The sequence below is a fragment of the Rhinolophus sinicus genome, linkage group LG13 (genome assembly GCF_036562045.2).
Source record: "Rhinolophus sinicus isolate RSC01 linkage group LG13, ASM3656204v1, whole genome shotgun sequence".
Taxonomy (NCBI): domain Eukaryota; kingdom Metazoa; phylum Chordata; class Mammalia; order Chiroptera; family Rhinolophidae; genus Rhinolophus; species Rhinolophus sinicus.
In genome coordinates this window covers 38,447,466-38,469,459 of record NC_133762.1, presented here as the reverse complement: position 1 = coordinate 38,469,459, position 21,994 = coordinate 38,447,466, and the positions used below count along the sequence as shown (strand labels likewise).

At 47.1% G+C, this 21,994-nt stretch overlaps 1 protein-coding gene across 2 annotated transcripts in view; it reads left to right on the top strand.

Annotated features, from left to right (window-relative positions):
- Positions 1-17,879, top strand: part of ASXL1 (ASXL transcriptional regulator 1) — a 62,757-nt gene extending 44,878 nt beyond the window's left edge. Inside the window, exons 4-12 of one of the 2 annotated variants that reach the window (XM_074318244.1) lie at positions 7,973-8,093; positions 8,169-8,266; positions 8,849-8,942; positions 9,404-9,556; positions 10,805-10,968; positions 11,065-11,161; positions 12,423-12,528; positions 12,826-13,459; positions 13,967-17,879. In XM_074318244.1, the coding sequence (XP_074174345.1) occupies positions 7,973-8,093; positions 8,169-8,266; positions 8,849-8,942; positions 9,404-9,556; positions 10,805-10,968; positions 11,065-11,161; positions 12,423-12,528; positions 12,826-13,459; positions 13,967-16,852 (4,353 nt within the window). In that variant the 3' untranslated portion in view covers positions 16,853-17,879. The remainder of the gene's footprint in view (positions 1-7,972; positions 8,094-8,168; positions 8,267-8,848; positions 8,943-9,403; positions 9,557-10,804; positions 10,969-11,064; positions 11,162-12,422; positions 12,529-12,825; positions 13,460-13,966) is intronic. The other variant, XM_074318243.1, reaches the window with a different exon arrangement.
- Positions 17,880-21,994: the final 4,115 nt, after the last annotated feature.

Sequence of the window (21,994 nt, the reverse complement as noted above, 5' to 3'; positions counted from 1 at the left end):
ATCAGTTTAAATTTTAGTGTTCCATTTTATTCATATTGGGGGCTTATTCACAGTGCCTTTTATTTTTAAAAACATCTGACTTCAGGGGAAATACTTTATCGAAGCTTATTTATTACTGCTGATTGCTTTTTATTCCCCATCACTAACCTTGTTGGCTTGCCAAACTAATATACTTTATGTATTTTAAAAACATTTGTTTGTGTTAATAGGTGAATATGGGTAAAAAGTATATGGCAAGTATTCTCTGTACTACTTTTACTCTTGCAGCTTTTCTGTAAATTTAAAATTATTTCTAAATGAGTGTCTGAAATGTATTTGTTTGTAAATGGAATACATGCCCATGATCAGTATTTAAAAGGATCCAGAATATAGAATTCCTACAAGTATAATAAAAAGAGGTAACTCAAAAAATGAGCAAAAGACTTGAACGGAGACTTCAAAAAGGAAGATATGTGAATAGCCAATAAGCATATTAAAAACTACTCTATCTTTTGTCATCAGGAAAATTAAAATTAAAATCACAATGAGGTACCACTACACCCCCTCTAGAATGGCTACCATAAGACTGGCGATACCAAATGTTGGTGAGGATATGGAACATCTGGAACTCTGATCCAGTGCTGTTGGGAGTGTAAATCTTTGGGAATGTTTGGCAATATTCTTTTATAAAGTTAAACATCTATGCCCAGCAATTCTACTAGATACTTGCCCACGAGAAATGAAAGTATGTCTATAGGAAATTGTATACAAGAATGTTCATAATAGTTTTATTCATAATAGCCAAAATCTGGAAACAACCCAAATGTCCTTTTGCAAACTTTATAGGAGAATAAACAAATGGTTGTATATAAATACCATTCTGTAGTAAAAAAGAATGCATGCAACAACCAGATGAATCTCATAAACAGACTGAGCGACAGCAGCCAGACAAAGGAGTACATACCGTGTGATTCCATATACATGAAGACCAAGAATAGGCAAAGCTAATTTTGTGTGATAGAAATCGGAACCAGCATTGTCTTGGTGAAGGGGCAGTGTAGAGTGGGGGCTGACTAGGAGGGGGCACAGGAAACTGAGGGATGCTGGACACCTTCTAGGTCTTGATACGCATTTGTCAAAACTCATGAGATAGTATACTTCAGGTCTGTATGTTTCACTCTACGTAAATTATACCTTAATTTGTTTTAAGTACGGGAAAGGACACAAGGGGTATACATTGAGCCAACAGCATTCTGTTCTCCTACATACGCAGAATACAGTTATCACACTCAGGAAATTTAACACTAATGCAAACCTACCATCTACTGTGCAGTTCAATTCAAATATACCAATATTGTCTTTTATATCATTATATATATATATATATATATATATATATATATATATATATATATATATATATATATTCAGGTCTTACTGAAGGATCACCCATTATCTGTTAATTATTTTTCAAAAATCTTGATGGAAAATATAAAGATATTTACAAAACATGTGAAATCTTGACTCCTAGGGCATATTTTCTGGTGCCTATAATTTTTAATAGCTCATTTCATTTTTGTCAAACTTCAAGAGATAATGTTTGGAAAGTTAATGGTATCAAACTTCTAGAATTTGTAAGAAAAGATTAACAATCCAATAAAATGCAGAACCAGAACTGCAAATCTTGCTTTTTTGTAAAGATTTGTTCTTCTGTTTGCTTTTTACTGAAAATGTATGACTTTAGAAACAATGGGTAGTTTGAATTGTGAACGAGTGGACAGTATCTCTGTTTAATTAATGAGATTTATAATCACTGCGTTTCCCCTAGACTCTGGGATCTAGAAGAAGGAAATTTGACTTAGCTGTTGGCGAAGCGTTTAGCACCTTAATTTTTCTTTTTAAATGTTATTTTCTTGATCACCAAAAACAGTACACATTAATTGTAGAAAATACCCAAAGTCAAGAGGAAAGTAAAGTACTCACAGCTCCACCACCTGGAGGTGGTTCTTGATGGCTAACACCCTAGGGAATATTTCTCTTTTGCCTGTGCAAACACATTCACACAATTTTTATTTTTAAAAACATGGTGGAATCATGCTGTATGAATTGAACTGCTTAATGCACTTGCTGCTTCATCATTTCTTTTCATTAGCAATTCTACAGCTTTATTTCAAATGGCTATCTGGTAATGTTCTTTTATAGAAACACTTGTTTTATTGTGCTTTACTTTATTGCACTTCACAGATAGTGTGTTTTTACAAATTGAAGGTTTATGGCAAACCTGCATCCGGCAAGTCTACCATAATAGCGCCATTTTTCGAACAGCGTAATTCTTGCAATGTTTCAGACTTTCCCCTTATTATATTTGTCATGGTGATCTGTGACCAGTGATCTGTGATGTTACTATTATAATTGTTTTGACTTGTCATGAACTGCACCCATGTAAGAGTGAACTTAATTGATAAAAGGTCACGTGTGTTCTGACTACCAGTACTGGCTGTTCCCCAGTATCTCTTCCTCTCCTTGGGCCTCCCTGTTCCCTGAGACATAGCAATATTGAAATTGGGCCCATTAATAACCCTACAGTGATCTCTTAAGTGTTCGAGTGAAAGGAATAGTCGCACGTCTCTTACTTTAAATCAAAAGCTAGATCTGATTAAGCTCAGTGAGGAAGGCATGTCAAAAGCCAAGCTAGGCCTCTTGCTCTGGTTAGTGAAGTTGCGAATACAAAGGAAAAGTTCTTGAAGGAAATTAAAAGTGCTATTCCAGTGAACACACAAATGATAAGAAATGGTATCAGCCTTATTGCTGATATGGAGAAAGTTTTAGTAGTCTGGATAGAATATTAAACCAGCTACAACATTCCTTTAAGCCAAAGCCTAATTCAGAGCAAGGCCCTAATTCTTTTCGGTTCTATGAAGACTGAGAGAGGTGAGGAAGCAGCAGAAAAAGAATTTGGTTCATGAGGTTTAAGGAAAGAAGCCATGTCCATAACATAAAAGTGCAAGATAGAGCAAGTGCTGATATAGAAGCGACAGCAAGTTACCCAGAAGATCAAGCTAAGATAATTAATGAAGACGTCGCCACTAAACAAACACGTTCAGTGTAGACGAAACAGCCTCATTTTGGAAGGAGATGCCATCCAGGACTTCCATAGCTGGAGAGTTCTTGAGAAGCCAATGCCTGGCTTCAAAGCTTCAGAGGATAGGCTGACTCTTGTAGGGACTAATGCAGCTGGTGATTTTAGGTTAAAGCCAATGCTGATTTACCATTCCGAAAATCCTAGGGCCCTTAGAATTACGCTAAATCTACTTTGCCTGTGTTCTATAAATGGAAGAACAAAGCCTGGATGACAGCACATCTGTTTACAACATGATTTACTGAATATTTTAAGTCCACTGTTGACACCTATTACTCAGGAAAAAAATTCCTTTTAAAATATTACTGCTCATTGACAATGTACCTGGTTTCCCGAGAGCTCTGATGGAGATGTACTAGATTAATGTTGTTTTCATGCCTGTTAACACAATATCCATTCTGCAGCCCACTAATCAAGGAGTGATTTTGATTTTCAAGTCTTATTAAGAAATACATTTTGTAAGGCTAAAGCTTCCATAGATAGTGAGCCCTCTCCTCTGTTGGACCTGGGCAATGTAAACTGAAGGCCTTCTGGAAAGGATTCGCCATTATAGATGCTATTAAGAACATTCATGATTCATGGGTAGAGGTCACAATATCCACATTAACAGGAGTTTGGAAGAAGTTGATTCCAACCCTCATGGATGACTTTGAGGGAGTCAAGATTTCAGTGGAGGAAGTAACTGCAGCTGTGGTGGAAACAGCAAGAGAACTAGAGTTAGAAGTGGAGCCTGAAGATGTGACTGAATTGCTGCGATCTCATGATAAAATTTTAGCGGATGAGGAGTTGCTTCTTATGTATTAGCAAAGAAAGTGGTTTGAGATGGAAACTACTCCTGGTGAAGATACTGTGAGGATTGTTGAAACGATAGCAGAGGATTTTAGACTGTTACATAAATTTGGTTAATAAAGCAGTGGCAGGGTTTGAGAGGACTGACTCTAATTTTGAAAGTTCTGCTGTCAAACAGCATCACATACTGCAGAGAAGTCATTTGTGACAGGAAGAGTCAGTCAGAGTCCATCAATGCTTCAGACTTCATTGTTTTATTATAAGAAATTGCCACAGCCAGCCCAACTTTCAACCACCGTCTCCCTGGTCAGTCAGCAGCCATCAACATTGTGGCAAGACTCCATCAATAAAATGCTTACAACTGGGGCGGCCAGGTGGCTCAGTTGGTTAGAGCACACGCTCTTAACAATAGGGTTGCGGGTTCGATTCCCACCATAGGCCATTGAGCTGCACCCTCCACAACTAGATCGAAGACAATGAGCTTCCGCTGAGCTTCCGGAGGGGCAGCCGGATGGCTCAGTTGGTTGGAACGTGAGCTCTTAACAACAGGGTTGCCGGTTCAATTCCCACATAGGATGGTGGGCTGCATCCCCTGCAACCAAAGATTGAAAACGGCGACTGGACTTGGAGCTGAGCTGCGCCCTCCACAACTAGATTGAAGGACAATGACTTGGAGCTGATGGGGCCTGGAGAAACACAGTTCTCCAACATTCCCCAATTTAAAAAAAAAAAAAAATGTGCTTACGACTAGCTGAAGGCTCAGATGATGGTTAGCATTTTTTAGCAATAAAGTAATTTTTAATTCAGGTATGTTCGTTTTTTTTAGACACAATGTTATTGCACACTCAATAGACTACAGTATAAGTAGTGTAAACATATATATGCGTTGGGAAAGCAAAAATTTGTGGCTTTTTATTGCTTTATTGCGGTGGACTGGAACTGAACCTGCAGTATCTGAGGTGCGCCTGTATTATAAAGGAAACACCTTTGTGATGGCCACGCAGATCACCACGGCCAACATGGCCCCAGCCAGAGCCGCCCCTCCTCCACCCGAACCCCTTCCCTGTCACAACTCCCTTTGTCCCCTTAAAGATAATTACTATCCTGATTTTGTGGAAGTCATTTTCTTGCTTTATTGTTTCCCACCTGTGTTTGCATTACCAATGCTATAGTTTAGTTTTGCCTGGTTTTGAACTTTTTACAAATGGAATCATTACAGTATGCATTCTTTTGTGCCTGGCTTGTTTCATTCAGTGTATTGTTTTTAAGAATCATCCATATTGTTGTGAGTCATTGTGGTTTGTTCATTTTTTATGATTTGATAATGTCCATTTATTGAGTACCCTAACCATGTATTGACTCTACTGACAATGGGCATTTGGGTTGTTTATAGCCCAAGTCACAAAGGCTGCTGCTGTGAGCTTCTGTGCTTTCTGACGTGCATCACCATGTATTTCTCTAGAGAATCCACAGTTAGGGACTGACATGACTGGGTCTTGGGAGCTTTGTATTTTCAACTGTACCAGATAATGCAAACTATATTTTCACATGGTTGGATCCATTTTCGGGGTACCTGTTCCACATCCTCACTAGCACTACGTGGTATTTTGTTAAACTTTAATTTTAGCCTTTCTTAAGTGTTGCTACCTTGTTGTGGTTTTAATTTGCTTTATTTTGTGTCTTCCTTTTGCTTTATTTGTGTCTTAGGTTAAATGCCTTTTCATGTGAATGTTGGCCATTTGGATGTCCTCTGTAGTGCAGTGCCCGATTCCCATCTTTTGCCTGTTTTTCTTCTTTGTTTCCTTTTCCTTATTGATTTATACGGTCTGGCTACACAAGTTCTTTATTGCTTATATGAGTTGCAGATACCTCCAACTCTGTGGCTAGCTTGCCCTTTTTACTCCATTAATGGTGTCTTGTTGAACAGAGGATCTTAATTTTATTAAGTCTCAGGAATAGAAGTATTTGGTTAAAGGGTACATACATTTTTCAGATTATTGCTTACAGTTTGTTTTCCCAGTGGCAGCCTCTGAATCTTTCGATACCATTTTCACTCTCACCAACAGTATATACATAATGTTCCCACACTCTTGCCAGAGCTGGAGTTTTGGGGTCAGTTTTGCCACTGTAGTAGGCCTTCTCTATTCATAAATGAGTAGTGTATGTTAGTTTGTCCCTGGGGTCAGAGAGTAAATTTGTTGCATCATTCCAAGAACATGGCAGTTAATAAGCATAATTGCAAGCTTAATACTAAAAGTATTCTTTAGCTTTTGAGTCTGAGGAGCATTTACAGCAGGTAGGGAAAAGAGACTAAGATCTAAAAAGCCATTTTCTTTTTTATGAATTGAAGTCAGCTTGATTTGGGCTTAAAGTAAAGAAAATAAATTACTGAAAAACTTAGTAGATTAAGGGACCCATGAAATTGATGAATTAGAATTTTGTGGATTTCCCTTACAAATTTCTGGTATATTTGTAAGAGGTAGAATCATGATTTTTACCTACCCTTCTTTACACATTTTTATTCAAAGAAGAAGACATCCCTGCCCCAAAATATGTGTGCTCCTCCTCTCTAACCCTCAGTATTACTCTTTCTTCAATATTACTCCTGTCTTAGTATTAATTACCTACTCCTTCCTAGTTTCAAGGTGTGAGGTAGTTTCTAAGTTTTTCTTGGGAATGGGTGGAGTTTAATTTTGAAACTACAACAGAGCCTGTTGCATTTAGCAGATGAAACTTGGTGTGGCGCTCTCCTCTATACTCTAGCTTTGTCTCCATTATCTTACTTTAGTTTAGGTCTTCATCATTTTTCTTCTGTCATAGTCTAATTCTTCTTCCTACCTCCAGACTTCCCAGGGTTAACAGAATGAAATTCCTAAAACTCAGATCATTTCCCTAATGTCCTTCAGAAACTCCAAAAGCAATGAAAGTCTTAATCCCTCAGTGCACAGTGTCTTATTTATTTATTTATTTATTTTTAAAGATTTTATTGGGGAAGGGGAACAGGACTCTATTGGGGAACAGTGTGCACTTCCAGGCCTTTTTTCCAAGTCAAGTTGTTGTCCTTTCAGTCTTAGTTGTGGGGGGCGCAGCTCAGCTCAGTGGTCCAGTTGCTGTTGCTAGTTGCAGGGGGCACAGCCCACCATCCCTTGCGGGAGTCGAACCGGCAACCTTGTGGTTGAGAGGACGCATTACAACCAACTGAGCCATCTGGGAGCTCAGCGGCAGCTCAGCTCAAGGTGCCGTTGCACGGGGTGGAGCCCACCATCCCTTGCGGGAGTCAAGGAATCAAACCGGCAACCTTGTGGTTGAGAGACCACTGGCCCATGTGGGAATCGAACCGGCAGCCTTCGGAGTTAGGAGCACGGAGCTCCAACCGCCTGAGCCACCTGGCTGGCCCCCTGCAAGAGTGTGTCTTATTATCTACACTCTTGCTAGCGCGATCTCTAGCCTCCTCTCATATCCAGCTCGCCACATGCCTACTGAAATCTGCAGTGTCCTTGAGTTTGGAATATTCTTCCACATTTGCTCATCCCATTTTCTAGAACCCCCTCTTGTCTTCCCACTGCCAGCCTATTTGCCTACTTGCTAACTTTTAAAACTTAGCTCAGGCAACATGTCTCCTTGGAAGCCTTACGTCCCTTATCCTTGCTTTCTGTACTCCATGCCCTTTCCTCAAACTTAATGGCTTAGACGCCCCCTCTTCTGGGCTGCTGCAGCTCTCTGTATACCTCTTTCACTGTGCTTTGTAATGTAATAGATTTGATTTTCTTCCCTACTCAGTTGAGCTCCTTGAGGGCAGGGCCCTGTTTCACCCTCCTGATATCGCTGCTCTCCCCCTAGGAACTAGCATGGTGTAACTTACGGGAGGCACCCCATAAATGTTTAATGAATGATTGAATGCAAAATCATATCTAACTTTCTTGATGTATGAATGAAATGTATGTATGAAAAGAACTTGCTGAGAAAGGTCCGTTGGCAGGGGAAAGCAGTACACAGTTAGGGATGACTCCAGTGCTTGCAGGATGTGTAGGGTTCTGCTTACCCGAGTTTCCCTTCCTGTCACAGAAGGATGCCCTGCAGTGGTCTCGAAATCCCACTGCCGTGGAGGGAGAGGAGCCAGAGGACACAGCCGATGTGGAGAGCTGTGGATCTAATGAAACCAGCACTGTGAGTGGTGAAAATGACGGTGAGTGTTCTAACAAGCTGGGTGAGGAGCTGCAAGTAATTGTTAGGGACTAACCGTTATCTCCCTCTCTTCCAGTATCTCTTGATGAAACATCTTCAAATGCATCCTGTTCTACAGAATCTCAGAGTCGGCCTCTTTCCAATCCCAGGGACAGCTATAGAGCTTCCTCACAGGTAGGGAGGAGGGTTGGTGACTAGCCGGGGGGATAAGTGAGGCCGGTCACAAGACAGGACTCTCCCTCGTGCAGTTAACTGGGAGCATGTTTGAAGAGTGGAGAAAATCAGTTTGGCCCGTCCGGTAGTACCACTTGAAGGGGGCAGTAGGAACAGTGGGTCCTAGATCTGAGAGCAGAGTAATTTGTTTTTTCTCTTCACCGTGGCTGGATAATTTTGTTTGTTTTTATGACAAACATGGCAACATCCAGGGAAAAGTAAAGCATGGTGTAGAGTGGGGAGAGCGCGAGCCTGAGGGTCAGTGGTTTGAGTTATGGCCCTTCCACTCTAGCTTTGGGACCTGGGGGATAATGACGGCTTCTCTTCAGCTTGGGTGATGCTCGGCACGGGTCCACGCATCCATGTCTCCGGGTGATGGCTCCATGACATCAGTCAGTGCTGCCGTCGGCATTACCTGCCTCAACTAGTTGGATACGAACTCTTGTTTTTATAAGATAGTGAGTGGAGACGCGGCCAGAGGGAGCGCTGCTGCGGCCCTGCAGGTGACTTAGGCTCTTTCTGTTATCCCCGCTGGGAATATAGGCAAACAAGCCAAAGAAAAAGACCGGGGTCATGCTGCCTCGAGTTGTGCTGACTCCTCTGAAGGTAAACGGGGCCCACGTGGAATCTGCATCAGGTATGTATGTGTAAGCTCGTGACCGTGGTGCTCCTTCCTCCGGTCCTGGGAACCTGCCCCTCTCTAGCAGCAGTTTCTGCCGTCGGTAGTGTGAGGCCAGAGGAGTCGGGAGACCCTCTCCTGGAGGCAGCAGCGTGGTGATGAGACCTGCCCGAGGTCCCGGTGCTGGGCTCTGCTGGGCCCTCCCTTTTGCCTCAGGGCAGTCCTGAGGGCCCAGTGAAGGAGTGTGCAAGTGCTTTGTAAAAGCTGTAGTGCTGTGCAAACTAAGGCAGTGGTTTGGCATTCTTACATGATATTTGAAAGCCAGCCCATGAGGTGGTAAGCTCTGCCAGCCCACGGCTGGGCCACGGAAGCACCCAGTAGTGCCGGCAGCATCTCAGGGAGAGCTGGGAGAAGGAAGCTTGTCAGAGCCATGGGTGCGGCGGGTGGTACTTTTGACCAGTGAAATGCTATGCCTTCAGGGTTCTCAGGCCGCCACGCCGATGGCGAGAGTGGCAGCCCATCCAGCAGCAGCAGTGGCTCTCTGGCCCTGGGCAGCGCTGCTATTCGTGGCCAGGCCGAGGTCGCCCGGGACCCTGCCCCGCTCCTGAGAGGCTTCCGGAAGCCGGCCACAGGTGAGTGGCGTGGCACTCATTTCTCTGCCTGGAAAAAGGGCCCCTGCAGGCCTAGTGAGAAGATGAAGTCTGCTCTACTCCTTTTACCAGTTTGTTTTTACTTCTTGGTTGGCCCTTGTTGGTTTTTACCTCGCGTTTTGGTTATTCCATGTATAGCTCTTGTCTGCTAGACTCAGAGAGCTCCTTACGGGCAGAGATGGCACCACATCACCCCTTGTATGTCTGTAAGGGCCCAGCCTGTGCCTGCCTTGATACTGCTTAGTGTGCGAGTGAAAATTGCTTCTGAGCTTCTCACTGAAGAATTCCAACGTCCGTTTTCTTTCTTTGGTAGCATCCTGCCACGTTTGTTCTGAACATCTGTAGTCGCTGTCAGATGTCCCCTCCCCCCCTTTTTATAACCTAGTTAGTATGTTAAATGGAAGCCTAAGTTGAATTTGGAGGATGCAAACCAATTCAGTAGTGTGTACCTCCCGCCCCCAGTGGAGCTGCTTGCAAGGCCAGTTTGCTGTTGCTATTTCTGGGTTTATTTCTCAGAGCCCACATGCTGGTTGTATGTAGATGGGCCACAGGAAACCATTAAGAGGACTAGCCTTGGCTTCTGAAAATTAGAATAAACCATTGCCCAGATGTGAGCTAGGTTGTTTCCCTTGCTGTTTTTCCAGCTTATCAGCAGTGCTTAATCTAAGGTCTCATGGGTCTCTATTCTTAGTGACTTAAAAAAATAAATAAAAGTAACATTTGCTGAGGCTTCCGTGAAAGGTATGAACATTTCAGTAGGCTTTAAACAACCCTTAGTACCTTTCTGCATGGAGGTCATACCTGTCTCGCTCATTCACGAAGGCTTCTGCAGATTGTCCTGTCGAACACTAACGAGATTTGCTTTTAGATAGCTGCCATCATTTCTCCAGTTGGCTTTGTGGAACTTGTTCTCCAGCTTTGGAGGGAAGGTCAGAGCCTGCCCCCTGCCTGATTTTCTGTGAAAAGAGTGTCCTCTTCAGGCTGTGACACAGCTTGCTGCAGAGTTGTCTGAAAGGATGCAAGCCCAAATGTTCGCTTAGGTTTGATGGCAGTGACAGTAACCTGGAAAGAATTACAGGTTAGGGTGGGCTGGGCAATTAAGCAGATTGTGTGCAGATAAATTCTTGGTCGCTTGGGTGCTGCCACCCAAGTTTTTCCCCTTAGTTAGCATTTGCTTTTCTCTTAAGGTGAAAATCTATACCTTGTTTTTTACTGCTTCCAACATCACAGGTCAAATGAAGCGCAACAGAGGGGAAGAGATAGATTTTGAAACACCTGGGTCCATTCTTGTTAACACCAACCTCCGGGCCCTGATAAACTCGCGGACCTTCCATGCCCTGCCACCCCACTTCCAGCAGCAGCTCCTCTTCCTGCTGCCTGAAGTGGACAGACAGGTACGGATGGGTAGCCTCCCCTTTGCTTCTCTCTGGGGGAGCTTCTATTGTCTTTCTGAGGTTCTAATTGATTGAGTTATTTGCTGATCCTTCTAGGTGGGGACCGATGGCCTGTTGCGTCTCAGCAGCAGTGCACTGAATAACGAGTTTTTCACCCATGCGGCTCAGAGCTGGCGGGAACGCCTGGCTGATGGTGAGTACAAATTCTCACCTCAGATGGCTTCAAAGGTACCTGCCATAGGTGGTGTCCCTTGTCTCTTGGTACTTAAAACCCAAACACTCATTTTCACCAATCTTTTTTTCCCAAGGGATTTTTAGTATAAGGCAGGCTTTCCTCACATGACTAATAGATGTGGCAGATGTTAATGTGCTCCAGAGCTCTACAGAAATGACAGCTGTTGGGGCTTTCACTATTTTGTGTGTGTATCCATCTGCATCACCTCTTCATCACCAAAACTGGCAACTCCTATTCTTTCCAGGAAGCATGGTGTTGTCTGGATGGGTGGAGTGAAGAGCACCGTGGCATTGAGCAGATACTCTGCTTTTAGACATTGCCACTTGGAGGTTAGCTTCTCCTAATTTAATTCTGTGCGAAGCTACAAGGGGAATGTGTTGAGAGGTCCCCGAGTCCCCCTCCAGGTTTGATGATTCACTAGGAGGACTCAGCATAGAGTCGTCTTCATGGCTGTAATTTATTACAGTGGAAGAATACAGAGCAAAGTCGGCGAAGGGAAAAGAGGCCTGGGGGAAAGTGCAGGGAAAGCACGTGTAGGCTTCCAAGGTCCTCTCCCAGTGGAATCACACACAGGGTGTGCTCCATTCCCCCAGCAACGACTTGTGACAACACACGTGTGTGGTCTGCCAGGGAAGTTTGCTAAAGACTTGGTACCCAGGGTTTTTACTGGGAGCTGATCATGTAGTATGCGTGTGCCTGGTACATACCCGAATTCCAGATTCCCCAGAGGAGAGGAGGTGCTCCCCATAAACCGTCTTGTTCGCAGCAACAGTTTAGGCACAGTGAGCCGTTCACATTAGGGGAGTGGGAACCCTCCCAAAATACAGGTTCCCAGGTGTCAGCCAAGGGCCAACCTTGTAAGCAGGCCTTTCTAAAGATAAGCAATCAGGCCTGCTAGGTTAACTTTTTTTCTGCACAGCAAGAGTGGTTTTTTGTTTGTTTATTTTGCTTTTCTAAACAATGTGTTGCTTGCTCTTGAATGACTAATCACCCTAGGGAAGAATAAATTTTCCTTATAATAGACATGTTAGTTGTATCCTGCGGAAGCATGATGTGAGAAATCCTCTCAAGGACATAGAGGTTAAAAAAAGATCTCTAAACTCACCAAAGTCACATGTATTTTGAAAACTGATGAGGTAGAATTGCAAGATTTGGCTTTCCATATGACAGACATGACTATCCTGAATGCATGCACTCAAAAAATTTTGTTTCTCTCCAGGCGAATTCACTCATGAGATGCAAGTCAGGATACGACAGGAAATGGAGAAGGAAAAGAAGGTAGAACAGTGGAAAGAAAAGTTCTTTGAAGACTACTATGGACAGAAGTAAGGCACTTGGTTGCTGTGAGTGCTGGTCTGGGCTTTTGGGGGAATAGAGGCAGATGTTCTCACAGCCATGCATGTTTCTATTTGGACGAGAATGTAGAGATCGCAGTGACTGTGCTCATTTAGCTTAATGCCAATCATACGGAAGCTCCCAGAGGTTTTCCTATAATTAGTGTTACACACCATGCAGATTTTTTTGGTTCTGAGCTATCTGACATCTGGGTGTGCGTTGCCCATAGAAATAAAGTGAACATGCCCTCTCTGCTCTATAACTGATGGTGTGAGTTTGCTTTGCAGATTGGGTTTGACCAGAGAAGAGTTGTTGCAGCAGAACGTGGGCAAGGAGGAGGCTGAAATCAAGAGTGACTTGCGTGTCCCAGGAGAATCAGCACGGCCACAACATGGTCCAGCCACTCGGCAGCGAGATGGGCATTTCAAGAAACGCTCTCGGCCAGATCTCCGAACCAGAGCCAGAAGGAATCTGTACAAAAAACAGGAGCCAGAACAAGGAGGGCTTGCTAAAGACACACAATCGGTGGCACCAGACATCCCTCTCTACAAGGATGGAGAGGCTAAGATTGACTCAGCTGGAGTGGGCAGCCCCCACTTGCCCAGCACGTCCTCTGCAGCGCCTGACCCTGAGGGTCCTGAATTCACAGCGGAAACGGGGGCTTCTCGGATCCAGACCAATCTGGATGACCTGGCTCGGGCCTCTGCGTCTCCAGACAGAATTCCCAGCTTGCCTCAGGAGACTGGGGATCAGGACCCCAAGGATCAGAAGAGGAAATCCTTTGAGCAGGCGGCCTCTGCGTCCTTTCCCGAAAAGAAGCCCCGGCTTGAAGATCGTCAGTCCTTTCGTAACACAATTGAAAGTGTTCACACAGAAAAGCCACAGCCCACCAAAGAGGAACCCAAAGTCCCGCCCATCCGGGTAGGAAGCTGTTTGATTCTTGGCTGCCCTGGGGCCACGTTCCCCTTGAGGGCCAGATTTGTGGAGCCCCTTTGGCCCTTGTGTTGATTTTGTGGGCGTGTAGAGCCCTCCACAAGAGAGCCATTCCTGAGACCAACTTGATGATCAAGGGGATGAGGGTCTTTTCTGCCTCACTTGTTTGTTCACTCTGGTGAAGTTATGTCTAGAGATCAGAATCCTGTGGGGTTTTTTTAATCTTTTACTAGGTGGCGTTAGATTCTTTGTGTAGTGATTCGCACAGTCCCACTGGAAATTCAGTGTAGACGAGAGAAGGCCCTTGAGCAGAGCCTTCTCAGATTGGTGTGGTATTGTGGGCAGCCATTTTACCATGACTATTTCATTTTGAAGGAAAATGATATGATTCTTTAGTCCGTGACCCATAAGCTACTAGAATTTCAGTTTAGCTTTACAGTGCCTAGGTCCAAACACCCAGTCACTGAAAACTGTTCTCTCATTCTTCTCTTGCAGATTCAACTTTCACGTATCAAACCACCCTGGGTGGTTAAAGGTCAGCCCACTTACCAGATATGTCCCCGCATCGTCCCCATCCCGGAGTCCTCCTGCCGCGGCTGGACTAGCGCCAGGACCCTTGCAGACATTAAAGCCCGTGCTCTGCAGGTCCGAGGGGCGAGAGGCCACCACTGCCATCGAGAGGCGGCCACCACTGCCATCGGAGGGGGGGGTGGCCCGGGTGGAGGTTGCAGCAGGGCCACCGATGAGGGAGGTGGCAGAGGCCGCAGCAGTGGTGATGGTGGTGAGGCCTGTGGCCACCCTGAGCCCAGGGGAGCCCCGAGCACCCCTCGAGAGTGTGCGTCAGATCTACAGCGAACACAACTACTGCCGCTTCATCCTCTAAACGGGGAGCACGCCCAGGCTGAAACTGCCGCACCCAGAGCCAGGAGAGAGGACCTGGCTCCTCTCAGAGAGGAGGAGAGCTGCCCACTACAAGGGGTGCCCGTCCTCACAAGCGGCCTGGAAGATGTCTCCCAACTCCCAATTGCTCCCACTGGGGACCAGCCGTGCCAGGCTTTGCCTCCGCTGTCCTCCAAAACCCCAGCACCTGAGAGATTAGTCGAGCAGCCTGTATTGCATCTGGATATTAGAACTGAGGGTGAGTCTTGTGCCACTTCTTGGGAAAAGGCTAATGAGGAGCAAGGACTGACTCGTCCCACAGAGAATGGTCCTGTTCAGTCTCTGGTGGGGGGTGTTGTAGTAGGAGCAGAAACCGGCCAGGCTCTGGACGGTGACAGTAATCCAGCCATGAAGGATCCTGTGAACGTGACCCCCACTTCTGCCCCCGAATTGTCATCGGTTGGTTGCCTACAGGACAGTCAATTTGATGACAAATTAGGACTTGGTGACTTGTGCCCACCCATGAGGGAAAGTGCTTCTAGACAAGAAGACTTGAAAACCAAGGCTCTCATCTTGGATGGTGCTGTTCCTTGGATACCTGGCCTGTCAAATGACAAGGCAGTGGGACAGCCCGAATCAGACTCGGACAGTGTCCCATCTGTTGAGGCCCAGGTCAGAGGAGAGTGGGAGAAGGCTGCTCCCCTTATTCCCGCATTGCCGGAGGGTTTGACAGCTGAAGAGGGTCTAGAGCTCCCCGACAATTGTTCCTCACTCTGGACAGTGCCGTCTCGGGGGTGCATCGACAGTGCTGGCCGCGACTGCAAACAGGTAGACGTTGAAAAGCTGAAAATCAATGGTGACTCTGAAGCACTGAGTCCTCACAGCGAGTCCACAGACACAGCCTCTGACTTTGAAGGCCACCTCTCCGAGGATAGCAGTGAGGCTGACCCCAGAGAAGCCACAGTGACGAAGAGAGCCTCGGCCGTGGACAAGGAGGAGAAACGTGACAGGAAGGACTCTGCCTCGCTCTCCAAGATGAATGGTGACCTGAGTCTGGTTACAAGGACAGACAGGATGCTGGCTCCTCAGAGCTGGGTGTCTCGCGTATGTGCAGTACCCCAAAAGATACCAGACTCCCTGCTGCTGGCCAGTACTGAGTACCAGCCAAAGCCCACGTCCCTGGGCAGACCTGGGTCCTCAGTAGAGGCCACTAACCCACTTGTGATGCAGTTGCTGCAGGGCAACTTGCCCCTAGAGAAGGTTCTCCCTCCAGCCCTCAGTGGCAGCAAACCCGAACCCCCACGATTCCCAGTTACGAAAGAGCAGGGGTTGGGATCTTTGCAAGATCCTGGGGAAAACAGTTGCGTGGTTGGCAGGAGCAGCCCCAGTTCTTTAAGAGCTTTGAAGGAACCTCTTCTACCCGACAGTCTTGAAGCAAGTACTGGTCTTGTGAGGCTGGAGGCCACCCAGGCTCCTGGTGCGCCCCAAAAGATTTCCAAGACAGTCCCAAGTTTAGACTCCCTATACCCAGTGACAAATCCGACAGCTGCCTCTGGGAAAGTAGAAGTGGATTCCAAAGAGCAGTTCTCCCCCTTTAGTTTTGAAGAACAGAAGGAAGCCCGCGACTTGTCCCAGTGCAGTAATTCAAATGCTGCCCCAGGCAGAAGTCCAGAAAATCTCACTACCTCGCGAGTCCCTTGTTTCTCATCTCCCAGTGTGATCTCCTTGGGTCCCAATCAGACAGGTCAGGCCCTGGGTGAGCAGAACAGTGCTGGGGGCCAAGGGAAGAAGCTCTTTGGCTCTATGAATGCGCCTGCAGCCCTTCAGTGCCCCAGGCCTGTGGAGCCAGCGCCAGTACCCGCGGATGCCCCTCCTGCTTTTCCCAGTAGAAAGTTGGGTAAAAACTCTGTGTCTGGTGGGGTACAGACTGCGCGAGAAGACAGGGCTCCAAAGCCACCGCCTGCCTCCGTTGGCAGCATCAAGAGTGAGAAGACGTTTGTGGGGGGGCCTGGCCAGGCGAAGGCGGGGAACACACACACAGCCGGGCCGGGCCCTCGGGAGCTGGGGGGCCGCCTGCAAGCCATGCCCTTTGTCCTTGACTTGCCCTTCTGGAAATTGCCCCGAGAGCCTGGGAAAGGGCTCAGCCAGCCTCTGGAGCCTTCTGTCCCCTCCCAACTCAACATCAAACAGGCATTTTATGGGAAGCTTGCCAGACTCCAGCTAAGTTCCACCAGCTTTAATTACTCCTCCAGCGCCCCTGCCTTTCCCAAAGGCCTTGCTGGGAGCGTGGTGCAGCTGAGCCACAAAGCAAACTTTGGTGCGAGCCACAGCGCGTCGCTCTCCTTGCAGATGTTCACCGACAGCAGCACAGTGGAGAGCATCTCGCTCCAGTGTGCGTGCAGCCTGAAAGCCATGATCATGTGCCAGGGCTGCGGCGCGTTCTGTCACGATGACTGTATCGGGCCCTCCAAGCTCTGTGTATTGTGCCTTGTGGTGAGATAATAAATTATGGCCATGGGAAAGGTGTATATTTAGTGTGTATTTTGATAATGAGCTTAAGTCTGCATACAGAATATCATTGATATAATAGACTCTGTCTCTAGGCAGGAGCGCTCTTGCCTCGCCCTGAAATTGATAGTGCTAGGAGGCTCGCTCACTTACCAGCCTTCTGGTCTTGCTGGAAGGTTTCTCGAAGGGCGACTCATTGGGCTGCCACCCCAGCTCTCCCGCAGACAGAGCCTGGTATGTGGTGTGGGGAGCCTGTTTGACACCCAGAGGGACTTGAAACTGAAGAAAGAAGGTTGTGTTCTCCACTAAGGGAACTAACCTACCCGAACTGAGTAGAAATGTCAGTCTTCCACTGCCCCCTCCCTGCTGCCATCTTTCCTTCTACTGGGGAGCTGATGATTGGGGAAGGACCAGCACAGGGTTAAGTAACTCCCAGCAGTGCCCACCAGGGGGCTCGAGCACCTGCTGACCTCAGGGGCCCAGCCAGTTGGTGGAGCCAGTTTGACCTTTGGTTTTGTTGCTGAAGCAGAGTTGGGACTTTGCTGTCTCGGTACAAGCCACTGGCCACAGGAGCTTTTGGAACCTTGAATAGACCTGCTTGGACAGTGGGGTCGGGCAGAGGGTTGTCTTTCTTCTTAAAATGCCATCTCTAGACCTTGTCAGTCAGATGTCCAGATGTTTGGCAGGTGGATGCGTCTGCCTGACACCCTCCCTGTCACGTTGGACTCTGGGAGCGGGCATCTCCACACACCTGTGTATGTGAAACTCATTTTACATTTCAAAGCAGTGTGTGTTTCTTATTTTTATATTTTTAACTCTACCCTTGGATGTATAAAGTGAATTTTTTGGCTTCTGTAAGTATGCTCTATGCACCTCTGATGTTTTATCATGTATTTATATGTTGTACACAGTACTGGCCGATTCTGTAAATGGATGTATTGTACAGAGAACATGATCGTCTCTCCCTTACTTTACGTCTTGGGCGTCATTGCATTAAAGTGGTGTAATTGACTTCTCTCCACCTGTGTCGGAGCCACTGCATGCTGTGCTGCCTGACCTGAGGGTAGAGGGAGTGACCTGTCACCTGCTAGGTTGGCCCGGTGACCTGTGACAGGGCTCTGCTGCAGCCTGCCTGCTCGCTCACTCCTCACATCTCTTCTCCAACCTTCACTGGCTGCTTGCTGCCAGTGACAAACCACACCTCCCGTGTTAAGTGCTTCTGGATTCAAGGGTGAGTGCCCTGGGCAGCCCCCAGGTGGAGCTTCCAGACCTGGCTCCAGGGCCAGCCCACCTGTCAGCAATACCTGGGACCGAGCTCTCCGGGGGCCACAGGGCTCCTTTTGGCATACTTTTGACAACAGGTTGGGGAAGAAACAGCCAGGCCTGTTGCCTGCCTCTTCCAACACATTTCTAACAAATAGATGTCTCCATAGTTGTCTTCCCTCACCCTGCTTCCTGCCTTATTTCTCGTCCCTCAACTTGTTGCATAGTTGAGAGTCCTTGTTTAACTTCAGTCTCCCTGTGCGAGTGCTTCTGTGTGAAGTATAAAACTAGTATGACTTAAGCAGGTCTCAGTTCATCTGAAAGGTCCTCCCCCTCTTCCCCCCAACCCCCCATTCCATCCAATGTGGCATTTTTGTCCTCTGAAGCATGAGTGAGAAGTTGGCAATGATGTGGTGATTTCAATGCAGTATTGGCCAAGTCCAAGTTGTCAACTTCAAGCGTCTGTTTACCAAAGATAGGGAGCAGAGGCCCAAGCCTGCTTGATCCTCCTCTTCCTTCTGCTGTGACCTTGGGGCCACTCTAGGGTACAGTGAAACTGATCTGGTCCATGGGGCTGCCCAGGGAAAGCACTGCTCTTGTATGTCTCGTGGTATTGGAAAAATAAACCTGTACAACCTGCACTGTGGTCTCAGTCATCTTCTGTGGCTGCCCTGCTGGGGTGGGAAGGCCAGGCTGGAGTGCAGAAGCTGGATTGAAGGAGCAAGCGCCGGCTCTGGAGCTGGCTCTGGAGCTTCTGTTGTGTAAGGAGCTCTTGTGAGGTGCATCCGAAAGGCACGGCTTGTCAGTTTCACAGGTGCAGACTGCCTGACGTGACGTACGTACCTTCCCACCACGTGCACCCGAGGCAGAAATCTAATGAAACTGATCAGGGTGCTCATCCCAACTGCCTCACTGAGACGGAGGCTGTTGCCCAAGAGCTTCCTAATGGCTGATCTGTGGGGAGGGTGAACAGTTCCCAACCTTGAAAAGCCGTCAACTGAGCACCTCTGCTCAGCGGCAGGCAGCGGTGAGGGAGGGGCTGGCACAAGGTGGGGTCTGATGCTAGTTGATCGAGATGGTGGATGGCAGCCTGCAGGGGTTGACTTCTCAGTTCCAGCCCTCAGACTTACCTGGGGTACTTAAACATGCTTTTGTGCTTGTCAGAAACTAGCTTAGTATATAAATACGGAAGAAGTGAAAAAATAGAATGTAAAAGTGAACTAAAATATGTATCCATTAATTTGTGTCCTGTGACTTGGAGAAAATAGACTTAATGTGCGTTGGGACACATTTTGGGGCCGTCCAAGCTGCAGTTTTGTGGTGTTGCTGTTTGGTACAGGTGCGGTTGGAGAACTTAATGCTTAAGGGACTCTGTGCTGTCTAGGCAGCCACCTGGTGGTGAGAATGTGTACTTGTGCCTTCGTGTCACAGAATCTCTGTCCACTTAAGTCTGCGGGAGCTTAGGTGGCATTAGGATCCGGAGTTGCATCTCATCAGGGAGGTGGCATCGCGTGGCCGTGGGTTGAGTATAGGCCCTGCTACCGGCCAGCGCCGTGCTTGGAGCAGTTAGCCTCTCTGCCAGCTTTTCCATCCCTAAATGGGGTAGTAGTTCCCACTTTGTAAAGGTATTGGTACCCCGGACCGTTAGTTTGTACCAGGCCAGACAGTGGCTACATGAACTTGGAGTAGAAATGTGTCCGGCTTCTGCCACTTGCTGATCCTCACCCGGGGGAGCTGAGGAGACGGCGGCCTGGTGTGCTGTGCCGAGGGGCGTGTGGCCTCAGTGCACATCTGGCTTGTGGCCTCACACTATTGTTGACTACACAGCCCTGAGCTGAGAGACTGTCTGGTAGGGGAGACATTTCACTCAAGGTCCAAAGGATGATGAAACCTAATGTTTCAGAATGTGCAAGAATGTCTTACTGGCCTGGTGAAGTATTCACTTGTTTTATGTCCAACCTTCATTTGAGGACGTCAGACCCTGCTTGAGATGGGGCTGTCATAGGCTGTGTTGCCCTCATGTGGGTATCATTTAAAGTGATAAAGGGGGGTTTTAGTGACCTTGAGATGAATAGTTGAAACCAGACATAAGTGCCCTGCTTCCTCTCATGTCTGTGCATCAGTTTGAAAGCCTGGAATGAACATCTCCACCAAAAGATGTAGACAGAAGCTCTATGTGGAAAGGAAGAGGAACGAAACGACAGCTGCCGGGGCAGTGGCTCAGCCTTTCTGAAAACACGGGCTCCTCCGAGAACCCGATGGCAGGTCTGGAGCCTGTTCCCTCAGGAATGCAGTTGTGGATACTGTTTCCGAGGGCACACAAGCTCCTTAGGCAGCTGGGGTCCCTCATGTAAGAGCCCCTGATTGATAACAAACCTAACAAAATCTGATTTTATACCAAAGACCAAGGAGGGGAGAGATGATTTTGCAAAGGATTCTTAGGTTTCCTGTAACTACTAAGCATCTGTAGTGCACTTTAAATTACTTTAAAAATGCAGTGCTGTTCAGGTTCTCCATGTCTCGAGTGAAGTGAGGGTCGCCGGTGTAGTCACTGAGTAAATTTGAGTTCCCTGTTCTAACGGAGCGTTCCCATTTGACGTCCTGTACACTGTGAGCAGTGGTTGGGAGCGCCATTGACAGAAGCCAGACGGGATCAGCAACGCCTCTCTGCCCTGCAGTGATTTCTCCCCGATCTCTGCTTCTGCAGAGCTGCCATACTTCATCCACAGGTAAGTGCTTCCCTGGTCGGCCCACGTGGTCTGTGTGTGCTGTCTGGGTTCTGGATATGTTGTTCCAGGTCATGGGGATTTATGGTCCCTCAGTGATTCTCAGCAGCGGTAATTTCGGTAGGACAGATGTGTTCATGGTATTACTGAGGATTTGCTGCCCGTGACCCCCACGTGCGTGTGAAAAGATGGGGTGCTGAGGTGCCATCTGCTTTGACTGTACTTGCTACTGTCTTTATGAATCACAGCCCCAGAGTCTACTCCCTGGGTACAGCGGCCTCAAACAGTTGGCTTCTCCTTTTATCTATTTTATATACTCGGCAGCTGCACAGAATTGCTATTTTTAAGATTCTTTGGCCTTTACCAAAAAATCAATGTTTTGAAAACAGCTGCCACATAGTGTGTGTGTATCTGTACACACAAGACACATACACAATTTTTAACAGTAAAACTTAGGTTTGTGCTTTTAACTCACATGGCACATGGTCAGAATTGCTTTTAAACTCATGACAATGAGGTTTGTCCCTACCCATATTTCCGCAAGTTTTCTTTTAAAGTTTAACCTAAATGATACATGTAGGATGAGAAAGTCTGTGCACAAGTAAACACCTTTGGAAAAAGCGGCCCTTTTGTTTCCTTCAAGGTGGGATCTGGGGTTTTGGGTCGAGTGGTACGTCAGGTAGTGAAGGTTCAAGAATGGTGTCTCGTCAGTTTTTCAAGCCAGCGCTGGCTCGCTCGCTCGCTCAGGGATTGTTACAGGAGTTTGGTTTCAGTCAGTGAAGAGCTGAGCCCTGGGGTGAGGGGAGTGGGAAGGGCACGGTGTGCAGGCAGACGGCTGCATTTAAGACCTTGCTTGGTCACTGGCTGAATTTAGGCGAGGCGTGTCCCCATAGCGCCCCTGCTAACTCATCCATAGGTGGGGCAAGGGCACCTCCCTGGGAAGGTGACCATGAGATTTTCACATGGGGCCCGCCTGTGTTTGGCACCTGGTGAGCACCAGTGAAGGCTCGTTTCTTTCCCTTTCTAAGGGGCTGGGTGCTAAAGGGAAGGACAAGTTCATCTGTTCCAGAAAATTGACGGAGGACCTTCCGTGTGCTAGCTTTTTGGCTAGGAAAAGGTAGAATCTAGTAGTAGAAAGGTGTGTCAG